This window comes from Rana temporaria, chromosome 2, assembly GCF_905171775.1.
Source record: "Rana temporaria chromosome 2, aRanTem1.1, whole genome shotgun sequence".
In the NCBI taxonomy this organism is placed as follows: Eukaryota; Metazoa; Chordata; class Amphibia; order Anura; family Ranidae; genus Rana; species Rana temporaria.
Window position 1 is genome coordinate 283,590,686 of NC_053490.1, and position 16,418 is coordinate 283,607,103.

General features: G+C 44.4%; 1 protein-coding gene across 1 annotated transcript in view; it reads right to left on the reverse strand.

Moving 5' to 3' along the window:
* LDLRAP1 (low density lipoprotein receptor adaptor protein 1) overlaps positions 1-16,418 on the reverse strand; it is a 58,332-nt gene that overhangs the window by 21,973 nt on the left and 19,941 nt on the right. Inside the window, exons 2-3 of the mRNA XM_040337133.1 lie at positions 5,074-5,216; positions 2,443-2,555 (exon numbers count right to left, since the gene is read on the reverse strand). Of these exons, the coding sequence (XP_040193067.1) occupies positions 2,443-2,555; positions 5,074-5,216 (256 nt within the window). The remainder of the gene's footprint in view (positions 1-2,442; positions 2,556-5,073; positions 5,217-16,418) is intronic.

The following is a 16,418-nucleotide window of genomic DNA, read 5'->3' on the forward strand; positions in this document are numbered from 1 at the left end:
AAAAAGCACAGTACCCCACAATGACCAAGTGAAAGAACTTGAGAATGTTTGCAAACATGAAATTCCACATTGGCATAAGTAGTCAGACCCTTTGAAACAATTTAGCTCAGGAGCCTCCCATTTCTCTTGATCATTGCTGAGACATTGGGGGGGGGTCCACCTTTTGTAATTTAAATTGATTGGAGGCGACACACACACACACACACACACACACACACTCTGGGGAAGGCTACAAAATGTCTGCTGCACTAAAGGTTTCCAAGAGCACAGTGGCCTGCATAATTCTCAAATGGAGGTTTGGCCAGGTAACCAGCTCTTGGAAGAGTCCTAGCTGTGCCAAACTGAGCAATAACCAGGAATCCAAGGGACATGGACAAGTAAAGTTAGCCTATTTTTTGTGCACAATGTTCATGTTACACCACAAGAATCGTGATCTTTATTCCAAGCAAAAATAATGTCTGATTTTAGCCAGAATCTGAGCTGCTTTTACCAAGGATGTGCCCTTTTATTTCCTTTTCAGGGAAACAAACCAGCACAACCCCGCTGACAGAACAGAGCTCTGTATCGTTTGCATTGACAGCGCTCTGTCATCCTTCTCGCCGATCAGCAGTCAATCACAGTGCAGCAGGCACATGCGCCGCCTACCCAAAGGTGCTGAATAAATTAAATACGTGATGCAGCAAAGGAGAGAGACACTGTCACCTGTACTCCATGAGGAGGTTGGCAAGTGGTTAAAGGAGCCTTGTGAACAGCAAGCTTTGACAAAGCATTTGCAGACCATTCACTAAGCTTTAAAAAAAGTACCAGTCAACTCCATTTGTAAATGTTGCACACTTCACAAATGCCACTAAACAAGCTGCTAGCAGGCTTCAGCACTTCTTGAAGCTTGCTGAAAGCCTGCCATCAGCTTCTTTAAAGTGGCATACGTGTTAGAATGCGTGGTCAACAATTACAAACTGGAGCTGAATGGTACCAAGTGCCGGTTCACACCGATGTGGTGCAGGGAACCACATGTGATGATTTGGACAGGAATCGCACTGCATTCTGGTTCAAGTCACATGCGATTCTCTGCAGTGCGATCTGAGCCCAGTCATTTTGTATAGCCCAAATTGCACGAAAAAAGGGTGCATGCACTTTTTGCCACACTGCAATTGGCTAGCATGGGTGTTTATACCCATTCGATCCAATTCGGCCAAGTGCACAGTTTTGCAAACTTTTTTTGGCTTTGTTTGCTTAACATTGACACCAGCAGCGGTTTGCATGAATGGCATGCAATTGTGATATAGAAAATGCACAGGAATCAGCACTACAGTGTAAACTAAAAAAACAAACAAACACACACACACACACACACACACACACAGAAAACTCTGCAAATGCTGTCTAAGCTTACTGTTCACATTGCTCTTCTACAAGCTGAAACCCACGTGAAACAGGCCTTACATTAGAGGTCATGCATTAACCTGTGCAGTGCCATGTTTTGGGACACACACACACACACACACACACCTCTAAGGCCTCGTACAGACGGGCAAACATGTACGATCAACTGTCCACCGGACCGTTTTCAGCGTACATGCCCGCCCGGAGATTTCTGTATGATGGCTGTACACACCATCATACAGAAATCCGCGCATACACGATACGTGGCGACGAGGTCGCGGCGACGTGCGCGGCCCTGGCAGTTCAATGCTTCCACGCATGCGTCAGTCATTCCACGCATGCGAGGGATGGCGGCCGCTCGGACATGTACGGTAAGTCTGTACAGACGACCGAACATGTCCGGACAGGATTCCAGCGGGCATGTTTCTAAGCAAGTTTAGAAACATTTGCCCGCTCGAAAACAGTCTGGCGGGCAAATGTACGCTGGAATCCTGTCCGCTCGGCTGTACAGACGACCGAACATGTCTGCTGAAACTGGTCCGGACCAGTTTCAGCAAACATGTTCGGTCATCTGTACGGGGCCTAAATGTTGCCTGGTATAATTTCCCCAGTATTAGAAAAACCATGTGAATTCTTAAACCCCTTTCACACTGAGACAGGGTTTTCACACTGGGGCGGTGCACTCGAAAAAGTCCTGCAAGCAGCATCTTTGGGGTGGTTTGAGAGCGGTGTACACAGCACCCCAAAACGCCCCTGCCCATTGCAGAGAAATGGGCAGAGCCGCAAAACAGGCATTTTAAAAAAAAAAAAGTTTATTTGCCAAATGTACATACATGTCAACAAGTACAACAATCAAGGCAACATCTTAGGAATAATCAATAGCATGTAGGTGCAGAAGTATAAAAATTCAACCCAACCCCACCCAACAGCTGAAAAGCGCCGCTTTATGCCAATGCACGGGCAGCCCCAGTGTAAAGGGGCTTTTAGAAAAGGGAACTGGGGGGGGGGGGGGGGGGATGTGCGACATGTGCGGGGTTAGTTTTACACAAATCTACTAACCTGTAAATTGACACATTCTCAATTAGTTGGTTTGTGATACTGTCATAAAGAATTATTCCTCTAGGAGTAACTTTTAGAAGAACCTTTTGTAGCTTCTTACCGCCTGCTTTGGCCTAAAATAGAAAAAAAAAAGTAGAAATACATTAATATTTTAGGAGCAGGAACTAAAAATTACTGCATCCCTAGACACCAGGGATCCAACACTAACCTCTATTCCTGGGGAGAAGATCCGATTATAATCAGAGCTTTTTTTTTCCTCAGAAAATAGGTACAGGAACTCAACCACGACCCGTTCAGATTTCAAACAGTAGAAGGGTCTTAAAGGGGCATTAAATACCAGAATTGCATTACATACAGAGCACAGAGTTCAGGGGGTTACAAAGCTGTCACTTGTAAACACAGAAACCAGACTCCTGTGTTTACAAGTGATTGTGGTGAGAAGGCACCAAAGGGTCCGAGCCAGGAGGTGGTGGAACTGAGTTCCCCCAAGTTCCCCCTGAAAAAAAAGCCCTGATTATAATATATATCTTTTTGGAGGCCGATCTGACCCGCTGACCAGATCCCACGCTGAGCTGTCAGCCATGGCTTCTCTGTGGAGGCGGGTGCAAGAGACTGAGGACAACAGGAGCTCCATAGTAACTGAGTGACGTTACTTCCCATTCATCTCACAGCCGTTGTCTGTCACCTCTGCAGAGCTTCCGGCGTGGGTCAATTGTTTTGTTGCGATTAGCCCAGTCTGTACCATGTGATCAATCACAGCTAGCAACACAATGAATGGCTTGAAAGGAAGTCACCCATTGTTTACAATGGTCATGTGACCTGCTGCGATTGGTTACAGCAGTCACATGATACTGGCAGTGGGCCAGTACAGTGATCAGTCATCCGGTGGATGCAGCCGGTGACAGGCTGCATGGTCCCAGGGGGTGTGGAGGAGGGGTGCTCACCTGCGGATTGACGAGAGGCCAGCCCCAACCTCTTCCACCCAAAAGGCCAGCCCCAACCTCTTCCACCCAAAAGGCCAGCCCCGACATCTTCCACCCAAAAGGCCAGGCAGAAACTGGTTAAGCTAGGGGCTGTCCTTACAACTTTGTTCGCCAGTGTACAAATCAACTGAAGGTAGCTGAAGCCATGGCTCGGACCAAGATCTTGTGTCCTGTAATGTACGATCAATAAAAAAGCATTTATAACCGTGTTGCCACTGGAGAGCTACCCTCTCATTTCCTGCCCTAGAGACACAGGAGCGGACTTCACAGCGACTGGTGCGCCAAATCAGAGGCTACCACAGCGATCAGGAGTTCTGGGTACCAATCATTGGTATGGGCCCTTGGTGAGACCCAATTCTCTGTGCTGGCAAAGGGAGATATGCATATGTGTAGTGGGGCTGCATATATGTGTTAAGTCGGCAGCAAGGGGGTTAGAGCGGTAGTAAACTCGGAACGTTCATTTTAACGTACAGGTAAGCTTTAGTTCTAAGGTCAAATGATATATATATTTTTTTTTAAACATGCACCTTTTAGGAGATATTCCACGGAGTAGCAGCCAGTGATGTCACCAGAGCCCATGATCTGAGGGCACAGCATACCCGTGCAGTTTCTTTATAACCCCCCTTGCTGTAAACCGTGACTCCCACTTGCATGTGCAGAAGTGAAGTCATGGCAGCTCGGCCATTCAAGTATCCGAAGCCTTTGAACCTGGAAGGAAGACTGGGTAAAGATGAAGCCTCTGCAGCAGTGACAGTGTGCCGCTGGAGGGCTTCGTTTCAAAGAAAGTCTTTCATAACGTGCCAATATGCAATGCATACTAGCACATTTTTGTCTTTTCCTTGCAGTTTTTTTGTAAAAAAAAACTGCAAACACTTTACAAAAGATTAAAAATTGTGTTCTTAACTATAGGCCAAATTACAGCTGCTCCAAACCCTGTGTGAAAATCTTCTAGGCAAGCCCCATCCTGCCTACAGAACACGGTTTACTTTTTGCCTTTTTAAAAAACGATAGGAAAAAGAAAAAAAAAAAAATTATTCAAGAGATATATTTCGATTTGTTATTTTTACTCTGTATTTTTAAACATACAACAGACGACTAGAAGCCCCTCCTGCTTGTGTTTCTCTACAGACAGGCTGGGAAAGATCTGGGTCATGTGACAGCTGTATATCCATAAGGAAAAGAAATAAAAATGTGTTTAGATGGCATACAGAAATAAAAGAAAAAAACTTAAATAAACTGTTTAGTAGCAATTTAGGAGACCAGGAGGAGTTGTCCATCGGAGAAAAATTGATCAGGCTCAAGGTATAAAAAAAAAAAAAAAAAAAAAAAAAAAAATTGTACGTAGGTTTTTCAATGTACACTTTTTTTCTATTAGTTGAACCATTATACAGCATTTTGTGCAGTGCTTTACAATAGAGAAGGGACAGTGAGGCACTTTCAAACAGACTAAAAAATACTCACCCCAAAGTTGGACACAAAAGACAAAAAAAAAAATAAACACACACGCATCTGTCAGCAAAGCAAGCTATTCAATTTAAGATTACTAAACAGCTGTGGCTGGAATAAGATCTTGCAATGGCTGTTAGAGAATTGTAGTACAAGGGAAGTTTGGAGTTGAAAAACCGACATTAGGAAATACTACACTTACTGTTGCTACAATCCTCTTCACTGCAGATGCAGATAATTCTTCCCCTTTCGGTTGTTCTACCAAGGTCATACCCAAATACTTTATGTGAAACAACATTCCTTCCAACAACGTTTCTCTGGTATCAGTCCAATTTTCTGGAAGCTCTGAAAAAAAAAAAAAAAAAAAAAAAAAGTAATTCATGAACGGTTTTCACTGTGCAGCAGTGTGAATTTGATTTAAAAGCACATTTTTTAAAGAGCAACTGTCATCTGCCCCGCAGCAGCTCTTCCTGACCTGCTGTTGACTCACCGAGTCCCACAACAAGGTGAGGGACGTGGCAGCAGCAGGTGAGCAGATGCCCACTAACAGGCACTGCCATGATGGATCTGAAATGACAGGTGCCCTTTAAATTTAAGAACTCATTCTTGCTGGTAGTTCGAAACTTTACGATTTGCAAACAAAAAGGTCCCCCCCCCATTTAGAATAAGCTGTCAGGTTAGTAAAAGTGATATCTGTGCACTACAAACTGTATCATTGAATTGCTTCTGAGCTGCAAAAAGAGGATAAAAAAGGAATATGAACTTGGTTTTAGCACATACTGTGAAATTGTGTGAATGCATCAATGCAGTGCATGTTCTCAGCTTGGAATTCATAGGAGTTAACCAAAAATGTAAATATTGCAGAATATACAGCCCCGTGCTACATAAAAGCTCCATTTCATGCTGAATAAACAAAATTAATGCATCTTAAAAATAGGATTTTGTACTCCAAAAGCATTTTTTTTTAAATAAAAATCTGATAAAAAAAAAAAAAGTTTTTGAAATTAATCCACCCTGCTGCTGTGCAAGCACAAGAGTTCCCATCCCCAACTCACATTCAAGCTACATAAAAAACACCTTACACGATTGTTTCGCAATCTAAGCGCTAAAAGCGTGAGCCAAGTGTTCCAGTTGTGGTGAGATAGCTTTAAAAAAAAAATAAAAACCCACACCATAGTCTAGCGCTAGGAGATGACAGTACACATTGTGAAGGAAGGCTAAAAGCATAGGGGTGAGGCATACATAGCCATTTAATATGTGCAATTTCTTAAACAAGGTTGGGAGGGCTCTTGGAAAGGTTGGGAACCCTTGTTTCAGCTCCCCATGCACCTCTTATGCCCAAGTCACCCTGTGCCATCCTGGCACAGGGTGACTGAGAAGATATGTGTTGGATAACTTAAAATGGGACAGTAATATTTATCCACAATATCTCCCGGGATATAAAGACTATTCATGGTTTGTTCTATTCTGAACTCAAACATGTTAGTCGAGAGCTGATCACATTGGCCTCTGTACAATGTAGGAGATGGGCCAACTCCGGCCATTGTGTGAAGGTGTCCTGTGTTTACACTTATGATAATGTATCATCTGTGTGAACCGCTGGGCTCTGAGGAAGAAGGTTGTCCTTAGAAATGCGTCAGCGGCCCTCGTCATTCCCTCCGACCATTTGGGTCCGACTCATTGCTGCTACTCGCGGAAGCCATTCACATTGTGAGCCAGTCACCTACGTTTGTGAGTTGTTTTCTTTTATATCCATTCTTAATAAAAAAAAACATCCAAGGGATAATGCACTAGGCTGGTGCACCCTCCCCTCCCTCGACAAGTCTGACCTGTAGTGAAATCCTGATGGGCACGGAGTCACATCGGCTGCTTAAAGGGATTAATTAGCTCATGTTACGTTTGTTTACAAGTGTATTGTAGAGCAGTATGAGCAGGAGGGCAGAACCTCCTTTAACTGTATACAAGACTTGTATTCCGGTTCTAATAAAGAGTCCATGATCAGTAACTAAACAAGCATCGTCTCGTTTTGTGCAGTTGGAAAATCTGAGAATAAAATTTGATTGAGATAGATCTATCAATCTATCAGAATGGAAGGACGTGGTCAGGGGCGGACTGACCGAGGGCCCCATGGTGGGAGGGCCCGTGCCAGCTCAGTCCACCCCTGGAGGTGCCTGCAGCTTATCCTACACAATATATATAAAAAAAAAAAAAAATAATAACACCCCTCTGTACCCCAGAGAAAGCGGTGCCTTGAATCCCACTAGGTTGTTGTATAAGAGGCTCGGGAGGTATGAGCTGGCCAGGATAGATGGCTCAGAGCCGTGGGGGGGGGTGTACAGTGACAGGCGCTCCGGCCACCTCTCCCTCTGTGGAATTCAACTGAGGGGGCGGGGCCATTAGTCACTGCCACTGAGGACTGTCTGAAGGAGCTGCTGGACTCTGAGGCAGAGTGAATTGCACAGACACAAGAACAGCATCCACACTGACCTGCCTTGTGTGCAGAAGCAGGTCAGTGTTCATAATGAAATCACTGACTGCAGTTACTGTGTCTCATCTGTTTTACAAGAGCCATGCTGATTGTTACTTTACCTTCTTGCCCTGTGCTGCGTCTGTGCTTATTTACCAGGTCAGGTGCTATTCACTAGTGCACATGAGCCATCCATCCTGGCCAGCCCATACCTCCCGAGCCTCTTATACAACAGCCACATCAACCTAGCTAGCGGGATTTAATGGTTCAAGGCACCGCTTTCTCGGGGGTACAGACTAGTTTTTTTATTGTGTATGATAAGCTGCCACTGCGGGCACCTCCAGGGGTGGACTGAGCCGGCCCGGGCCCTCGGTCAGTCCGCCCCTGCACTATGTATGTATGTATGTATGTATGTATGTATGTATGTATGTATGTATGTATGTATGTATGTATGTATGTATGTATGTATGTATGTATGTATGCATGTATATATATTAGGGAATAGCACTTAGACCTTGTTCACATTGAAGCATTTTACCTTGCGATTTGACATGTCAAATTGAATGGCACTACCCGATCGGTACGATGCCCAATTTGTGGCTCCGCACCAATTCCCAAAAGTAGTTTCTGTACGACTTGACGACTTCTTGGTGCAATTTCCATAGACATCTGTGCAGCAACCCGCACAGATGTCTCTGAAATCACCCGCCAAATTCACACTGACATGCAGGTATTAAATCGTGCGAGTTTAGCTGAACTGTCTTGCACAATTTCATCCCCGCTGTCAGTGTAAACCTGGACTAAGGCCCGATTCACACCTATGCATTTTGCACAACAGTCCATTTAAGATGGTTTCCTATGAAACACGTTCTGTAGTGCAAATCTGCAAAATGTACAGGTGCGAATCGTGTGTGTGATAGATAGATATTTCTTCACTGACCACCAATGTAGTGTGTGAGATCTATCTATCTATCTATCTATCTATCTATCTATCTATCCACACACCTACACACACACACTAAATATTAAGGCAGGGGGTGTGCATTTTTTTAGATTAAAAAAAATTTGGCCGATGCCGATTTCTTTAAAAAGGCTAAAGATCAGCAGATATATCGGCTGACCTCTAAATACGAATCAATGGTGGTCTTGGCTACTGGATTTTCATTGCTGGTGTATCATTTTAAAGCAAACATCCGCTGGGTTGTCAAATAATGTTGACAAAGATTCATGCCAAGCAAAGAAAGAAAAACCCCCATAAAGTGGAGTTCCACCCATAAATATAACATTACATCAGTAGTTTTAAAAAAAAATGTCATTAGTCCTTTCAGATTTTTTTTTTTTTTTTTTTTTTAGATGCCTTCAAAGTGTTGTTGCTAGGCAGAATAGTTAATCTTCCCACTTCCTGCACCTAGGTGCTTAATGCTTCCTAACCTACACCACACAGACTCCTGGGAATGTAGTGGGTGTAACTTTCCAGGAGTCTGTGCACTCCAGTCTCAAAGAATCATGTGACTTGGACAGCACAAGTGCTGAAACCTGATCTGACACTGCTTGTGCAGAACTGAGCATGTGCGAGATCTGCAAGGCTGAAATCCAGGAAGTCATACAGTCTGGCTTCATGATGCCCACACTTAAGATTTCTATTTTATAAAGTGTCTAAATGCTGTAACAACCTAACAAAACGGACCTTAGTTTACAGACTAACTTTACTAGAATACATTAAGCTTGTGTATTACAGGGGTATTTATATTTAAAAAGTGAAATTGTGGCCGGAACTCTGCTATAAATGGATGGGACTTTAATGGCAACACTCAAGTAAAAAATACTACATAGTAAGATTCAACACATTTCCATAAATGGTAAAAGCACACAACTCGCTACATGCCGAGAAAGTGCATATGCTTGCCAAATGTTGTCTACTTCATCTGACGTGTTTCAGGAAAACCTTTCATCAGGAAGGCAATGGGGGAGATACATGCATGCAATCTACTTGATTATTGTACACATGTAACTGAGCATTTAGGAGGAAAGCTCAGACTAAGTCTAGCTTGGTGATGGAAAGCAAAACGCACAAGTAAGGAGGGTTTAGAAACCACTGTCCCCATGGAGGCCCTTGTACAGAAATGCAGCCATGGTTCAAGTAAAAGATAGGATTTACGAGAAGGAGACTTGGCACGAGTCTGTAGATAAGGTCTGAGATGTTGGTGCAAAGAATATTCCATGTTTATGACAGCTTTGGGCATACTGGGGTCCCCGTGATGTCTCCCCCTCAGAGTGCACAGCAATAAAGAAGCTTGGTCTTAAAAGCAGACACACTTCCACTTTTTGGATTCCTCCCTTCCTCGGGTGTCACATTTGGCACCTTTCGGGGGGGGGGGGTTCAAGGAGGGAGCATATACCTGTGCAATACATGCATTTGCTCCTACTTCCGGGCATAGATCATTGTGGTGATCGACACAATGTCCAGCACCTACGCCGCCCCCACCCCCCCCCGAGGGACTGGGACTTCAGGTGCCGACATCGCGGGCGCCCTGGACAGGCAAGTGTCCATATATTAAAAGTCAGCAGCGGCTTACTTAATATTTCAAACCCTCCAGCCACACATTTGAGGTGGATGGGGTAATCCATCTCACAGACCTATAGTATTCTGACAGCGGGGAGCCTTCCCTGTCAGCAGAATATACTAGCTATAGCATTGCTTGAGTTAAGCATTTTCCAGCCTGTGCATGAGTGTTATACGCTGTTCAATTTGGGCCACCTCGGAGGGAACGGGGCAAGCGCCTTCAGATTACATACAGTGAGAATCTCCCATTTACTCGGCAGCCTCTAATAGGAAGTCCTGTCTCCTGGGCGGGCATTGGACCCCTGTCCTGTCTATTATAGGTGGCGGGACTTTGTATTAAGAGGCTGCCAAGTAAACAGGAGATTCTCCTGTATGCAACCTGTAGGGGCTTGCCCTGCCCCCTCCAAGGTTGAAGCGAGGCTCCATTTATGGCACTTGAGGCTGCAGACGGGCATTGACCAATATTTTGCTTAAATGCATTTCCCTTTAAGTGCTAGTTCACACCAGACAGTCGTGCGTTTTTTTTTTTTTTTTTTTTTTTTTTGCAGAAAAAACGCATGCAGTGTTTTCCAATGGCTCCATTTCACACCATGCAGTCAGTTTCCAATCAGTTTGTGCACCGGAAACTGACTGCATGGTGTGAACTAGAGCCAATGGAATACATGAAAAAAAAACTGCATGCATTAAAAAAAAAAAAAAAAAAAAAAGAGAAAGCGCACGGAACTGCGTATGGTGTAAACTGGCTCTAAAAGTGAAGGTGCGTGTTATACGGCAATTAGTAGCACCACTTTCAGCTGACCCTTGCTTAAATAAACACACGCACGCCAACATCTCTAATTCACTCTGCCTGAAAAATGGGGAGGAGGTTTTCTAAAGCCAAGATTGGAACTACTGTTAAAATATGCATATTTGGAATTCCTAGCTTCACAGCCCATTCCACAATGAACTGCTTGGTTGTAAATATGCAACAGTTGCAAAAAAAAAAAAAAAAAAAAATGACGGCCAAATACAGTAGCAAACAAACTTGTCCTTATTTCTATGCCTGTATGTGGCTTAAAGGCTAAATGAAGCTTTAGCCAACATGAGAATTCTAAAGATGAAAAGCATTAAACTATATAAAAACTGCTTCCATGCTGTTCGCACAAAAAAAAAAAAAAAAAAAAGTAAAGACGCAATGGTGGGAAATCTTTGCCAAGTCTTTTGGGTTTGATTTACTAAAAAGGCAGTTGGTCTAGAACAGGGGTGTCAAACTCAAATTCATCGGGGGCCGCATCAGCAGTTTGGTTGCCCTCAAAGGGCAGGTTGTATCTGCACTCCAGTTTTCGTGCGCTGCGTAGGGAGCGCAGGGTTAAGGAGTGCGCTGCGTCCTCCTTTCTGGTGTCCTCCCTCCGGTGTCACCCTCTCTGGTGTCACTGGGGTCCCCCTCCTCTCCCGAGGGACCCCAGGGAGGAGAGGGACCCCAGTGACACTGGTCCCCCTCTCCAGTGTCACAGGTGTCCCTCTCCTCCGCCCAGTACAGACAGCCATGCTCCCTGGGTGATCGTGTCTCTCCTACCCGCAGGTGCAGATGTCAAATACTTTCTCCTCATGTCTGCGGTTGTGGTCCCAGGTCTGTAATCAGCGAGCTGAGGCGGTGCAGAGTGTCACGCTGTGCACTGGTTACTAGGCAAGCCGACTGTCTCTACTGGGGTGGAGCAAGATGGCGGTGGCAAAACGTCACTTCTAGGCCGAAGCCGTGGAATTTTCTTATGGCCGAGGAGCGCTCCGCGGATCGCGTGGTGTGCCGATCCGAACGGGTGACCCCGTTCAGATCACGGATCGGTGACAATCCATTGCACCACTAATCACGTCCATGAGAGCGATCCCCCTAGTGCTTGGAAGTTAGGACGGTAGAGCAAATCCTCCCAGTATGTCTTTGGGGACTGACAGCTTGAACGTGCCCCGTCAGTGTCCGGTCACCCAGATCCCGATGGTTCGTTCGAGCCCTGTTGGATCACCTGCCTCCGGGTTCTCCTCAGACCGATCCCCCACCGAACAGCACCCAGCTTGGGATCTTCCTCAATTAGGGCTGAAACAACTAATCGATTATGAAATTAATCTATTTTCATTATCGATCAGTAACATAATGGGGTTAAAAAAAAAAAAAAATTAACCCTTTATAGTACAAAAAAGAAAATCGCTACTGTAAATATTACTTTCACTGTCCCACAGGAAAAATAAATAAATAAAAATTAACTCCTTACCGTAGCAATTTGCTCTTTTTGTACTTTTTTTTTAACCCCATTATGTTACTAAACATCTCAGGCTTGAGTCACACCTGTTTTTGGTCCTTTTTGCAGAAACACACTACAGTTCATATACACGTTTTCCTATGGGACACATTCACATCCATGATTTTTTTTCAGCTTCTGCGTATTTGGAAAGGGCAAGGACTTAACGCAAAATGGTGCCATTTTTTTTTTTTTTTTTGGTACAATATACTTCAATGGAGAAGCTGCAGAAAAGCATGTAATGTGTTTTTGCGGCAAATTGTGTTTTGTAATCTGCCCAACAAATTGGCCCAAAAAAAAAAAAAAAAATCATTTTTTTCCCCCCCAAGGCTATTATCCGATTAATCGAAAAACAATCGGCCAACTAATCGATTATGAAAATAATCGTTAGTTGCAGCCCTATTCTCAATAGAAGTGGAGACCCAGTAAGTCACTGCGGCCCCTTTGTAGCATACATTGCTCCGGGCTATGAAAGCCCAGAGTCAGGAACTCCGCGTAGCACGCGGCCCCAGCCAGGTAGGCCATAGTGGTGGGGCCCGTGATGTGCGCACACCCTAAAGGTGGGTGCCGCACCTGGAACCCGCAAAGAACCCCGAACAACGGCCTCAGTCACAGAAATACCCCTCCCCAGCATGTCCCGCGAGGGAAAACTCCAATTGGCTGCTGGGAAGAAGCGGTTTGGCCTGGACCCCTCTGGTGCCCAGAGATGAGACTGCATCTCTGGGGCACAGACTGACCCACAGGACAAATCCAGATTTGATGACAGCCAAATTTGTCAAATCAAAGAAGGAGTGTAACATAACTCTCTCATTCTACCAATAAATTTGAATATAGCATCTGTATGAAAGTACACAGGCGCTACTAAAATATATATAATCTCCAATGCAATTCCAGATTTGGCAAAGTGAACGCAATAAAAACCAGCCGATATTTAGCCCGTGTGTATGTTAGCCTGTCTGATTGGGAGCCAGTTGGCTGCTGGTTTTCCCCAACATGCTCTTCTCACAGAGTCCAGCCAAACAGCCAATGGCTGAGAGTGCTGACCAGAGTGTTCCATGAGGAGGGCTGCCCCCCTATGAGAACACAATAGCTCAGCAGGGGAGAGACCAACATTGGACATTAGTTCAACCTTCTTGGTTGAACTAAAATGTACTTGTGTCTTTCAACCAGACTGAAATTATGAGTGGCACCCAGACCTGCTCACTCTAGGTTTTACTGTACTTTCACCAATAAGTTAGTCAGCAGTGTATGCAGCATTAACTACATACAATATGGTGTTGAGTAGTACAGTGACATCCCATTTGCTCAGGCACCAGGGTGGCTCGTCGCCCCCAAGTACTCACCTACCCCAAGTACTGAAGAAACCCCCCCCCCCCCTAAAATTAGAAAGTAATGCTTAGGCACGGTTGAAGAGAATAGTTATATATGCAATGGCATTACAACCACATATTGTTTAATTTTAAAGTTGCACTTCTGATTTTTAAACATTACATCACAACAGCAAATCTGTAGTGAGTGTTTAAACCTCAAAGTGATTGTAAACCTTTGATTTTTTTTTTTTAACCCCTTCACTCCCAAAGGTAACAAATCGAAAATGCCCAAGCTCAATTTTGCAAGTTTGACATGCTTTTGTAACTGTACAAATCACAACTACTTCATGTATTCCAGGTGGATTATACCTAATTTCGGGATAAATTGGGCTTTTTGGAGGTAAACCGTAATATATACACATAACTTACCACCAAAAACAGATTAGATTTTTACTTTACCATACAAGGAGTTTGGAAATTCTAAAAAATACTGATTGCACTAAACAGATTTTAGCTAACAATTAAAAAAAAATATATATAAAGTTGCCATCAAGTTGGTGACAGGGTCTTGAAGCATTTGCACAATGGTCAACCAACAGGATTGTTATTCAGACTAGCCATGACCTTTAAACTAGATGCAAACAGAGAAAGATGGCCAAAGTGCAAGTACTTGTATAGAATACAAAGACACGATAAGTCAAACAAAACTAGCAATTTTGTGTTCATCAATTCTGTTACCCATCTGCAACATTCTGTAGGCTTTTCTCCTCTGCTTGAACACGTAGGAGAATGTAATAACTAGAAATTGGCATACTTGCACTGGTGGAAGCTGTGATTAATGTGGCAGCCTCCTGCTCAGGGCTCATTGGTTGCCAAGAGCAGCCACCATGTCTCAACCCAACAACATTCCTAAAAAAAAAAAAAAAAAAAGTCTTAATGACGACATTGGCTAAATGTTTGGAATCTATGTCCTCCTGCAGAATACATTTGGGGCCAATTACACCCCTGCCTGATGGATAAAGATCTGCCTGTATTTATCAGCATTGAGGACACCAGTGATTGAGCAACGTTGAGGATCGTAGATGCAATGGCCAGCCAAAGAAATGTAATGCAGCCGATGAAAGACGTCACGCTTACTTTCCTGCCACATCAGATGATGTCCAACAGTGCCATCAGCACAGAACTGGCAGAAGCCAGTGGGACCCAGGTACACCCATATATCTAGAGAAGTCTGGCCAGAAGTGGTCTTTATGGAACAATTTCAGCCCAAAACCCATTGAAACAAGGCCAAGCCACTCATCTAGACACAAAAACACAGGAATGGGCATGCAGAAAACATGGGAACAGGTACTCTGGACTTAGCCAAACTTTTGAATTAGGCAGTTTGTTGGTGAAGGGCTGGAGAAAGGTACAATGAGTGTCTGCAGGCAACAGTGATGCGTGGTGGAGGTTCCTTGCAAGTTTGGGGTTGCATTTCTACCGATAGAGAATTTTCGGGAGTACTTGTACTCCCGCAAATACCCCCGATGCCTAAATAGAATACTTGCCCCCCCCCCCGCCGAATATCGCGCATCCGCCGCTGCCATCACCATGCGGCGAACATTACAGGCACCTTTAGTTTGAATAGCCGTTTTGCCCGCTGCACCGTGTATAGACACTCCCTCTTGGACGGATCTGTCCAATCCCGAGCAAGGGGGAGTGTCCTTTACACGGCGTGGCAGGGAAAACAGCTATTCAAACAAAAGCTGCCTGTAATGTTCGCTGCACGGTGATTAACGCGGCGGTGGCATCACCATTAGGTATGGGGGACATGGCTGCATATATGTGGGGGGGACATGTCTGCATTTGGGGACACATTTAAAAAAAATAAAATAAAAAAGTAATCGGTACTTGTACTCAGTCCTAAAAAAAAAAGTGGTATCGGGACAACCCTAATTTCTACTAATGGAGTTGGGGGGGGGGGGGGGGGGGAGAGATTTGGTCAGGATCAAGGGTGTCCTAAATGCTGAGAAATACAAGCAGCTATTTATCCATCATGTCATACCATCAGGGAGGCGTATGATTGGCCCCACATTTATTCTGCAGCTGAATAATGACCCCTGAAACCCTACAGCCAATGTCATTAAGAACTCTTCAGCATAAAGAACAAGGAGTTCTGGAAGTGATGGTTTGGTTCCCAGAGAGCCTGGACCACATCATGGAGTGTCTGCGATTACATGAAGAGACAGAAGGATTAGATGCAGCCTACATAGTCACAGAAGATCTGTAGTTGGTCCTCCAAGATCTTGGCAAACAACCTACCTGCAGAGTTCAAAAACCATGCGCAAGTGTAACTAGAATTGTAAAGAAGGTTCTTGCCTAAAAATGTTATCCCATCATGGCAACCAAATCCATTAACCACAAGCAATTCAGCTGCAAAGTGATAATAAACACATACAAACCCACCACTATATCTGCTACCCAGATTACTCAGTCGACATTTGCAATGCATCAGCTACATAAAAGCAGCTCTGTTAAAAAAAAGTGTTAAGTGTTCTTAAAAAAGGCCTGAGTGCATTTTGCTGCGTTCAGCTAACTGTTATACATTACTGTATGCAGGTCACACATTTCACTTTCAACAAAGAGTGTCTTCTCCCAACAGTCACACGCATATCTTGCAAAAGTGCATTCATTTCAGTAATGCAACTAAAAAGGTGAAACTCCTCTTTCTCTTGGCAATGCCCCATAGATTCTCTATGGGCAGCAAATTCGCCTGACCCCCAATCAAGCACAGTAATCCCACGGTCACTGAACCAGGTTTTGGTGCTTTTGGCAGTGTGGGCAGGTGCCAAGTCCTGCTGGAAAATGAAGTCAGCATCCCCGTAAAGTTCAGCTGCGGAAGGAAGCATGAAGTGCTCCAAAATCTCCTGGTAGACCGCTGCATTGACTCTGGACCCA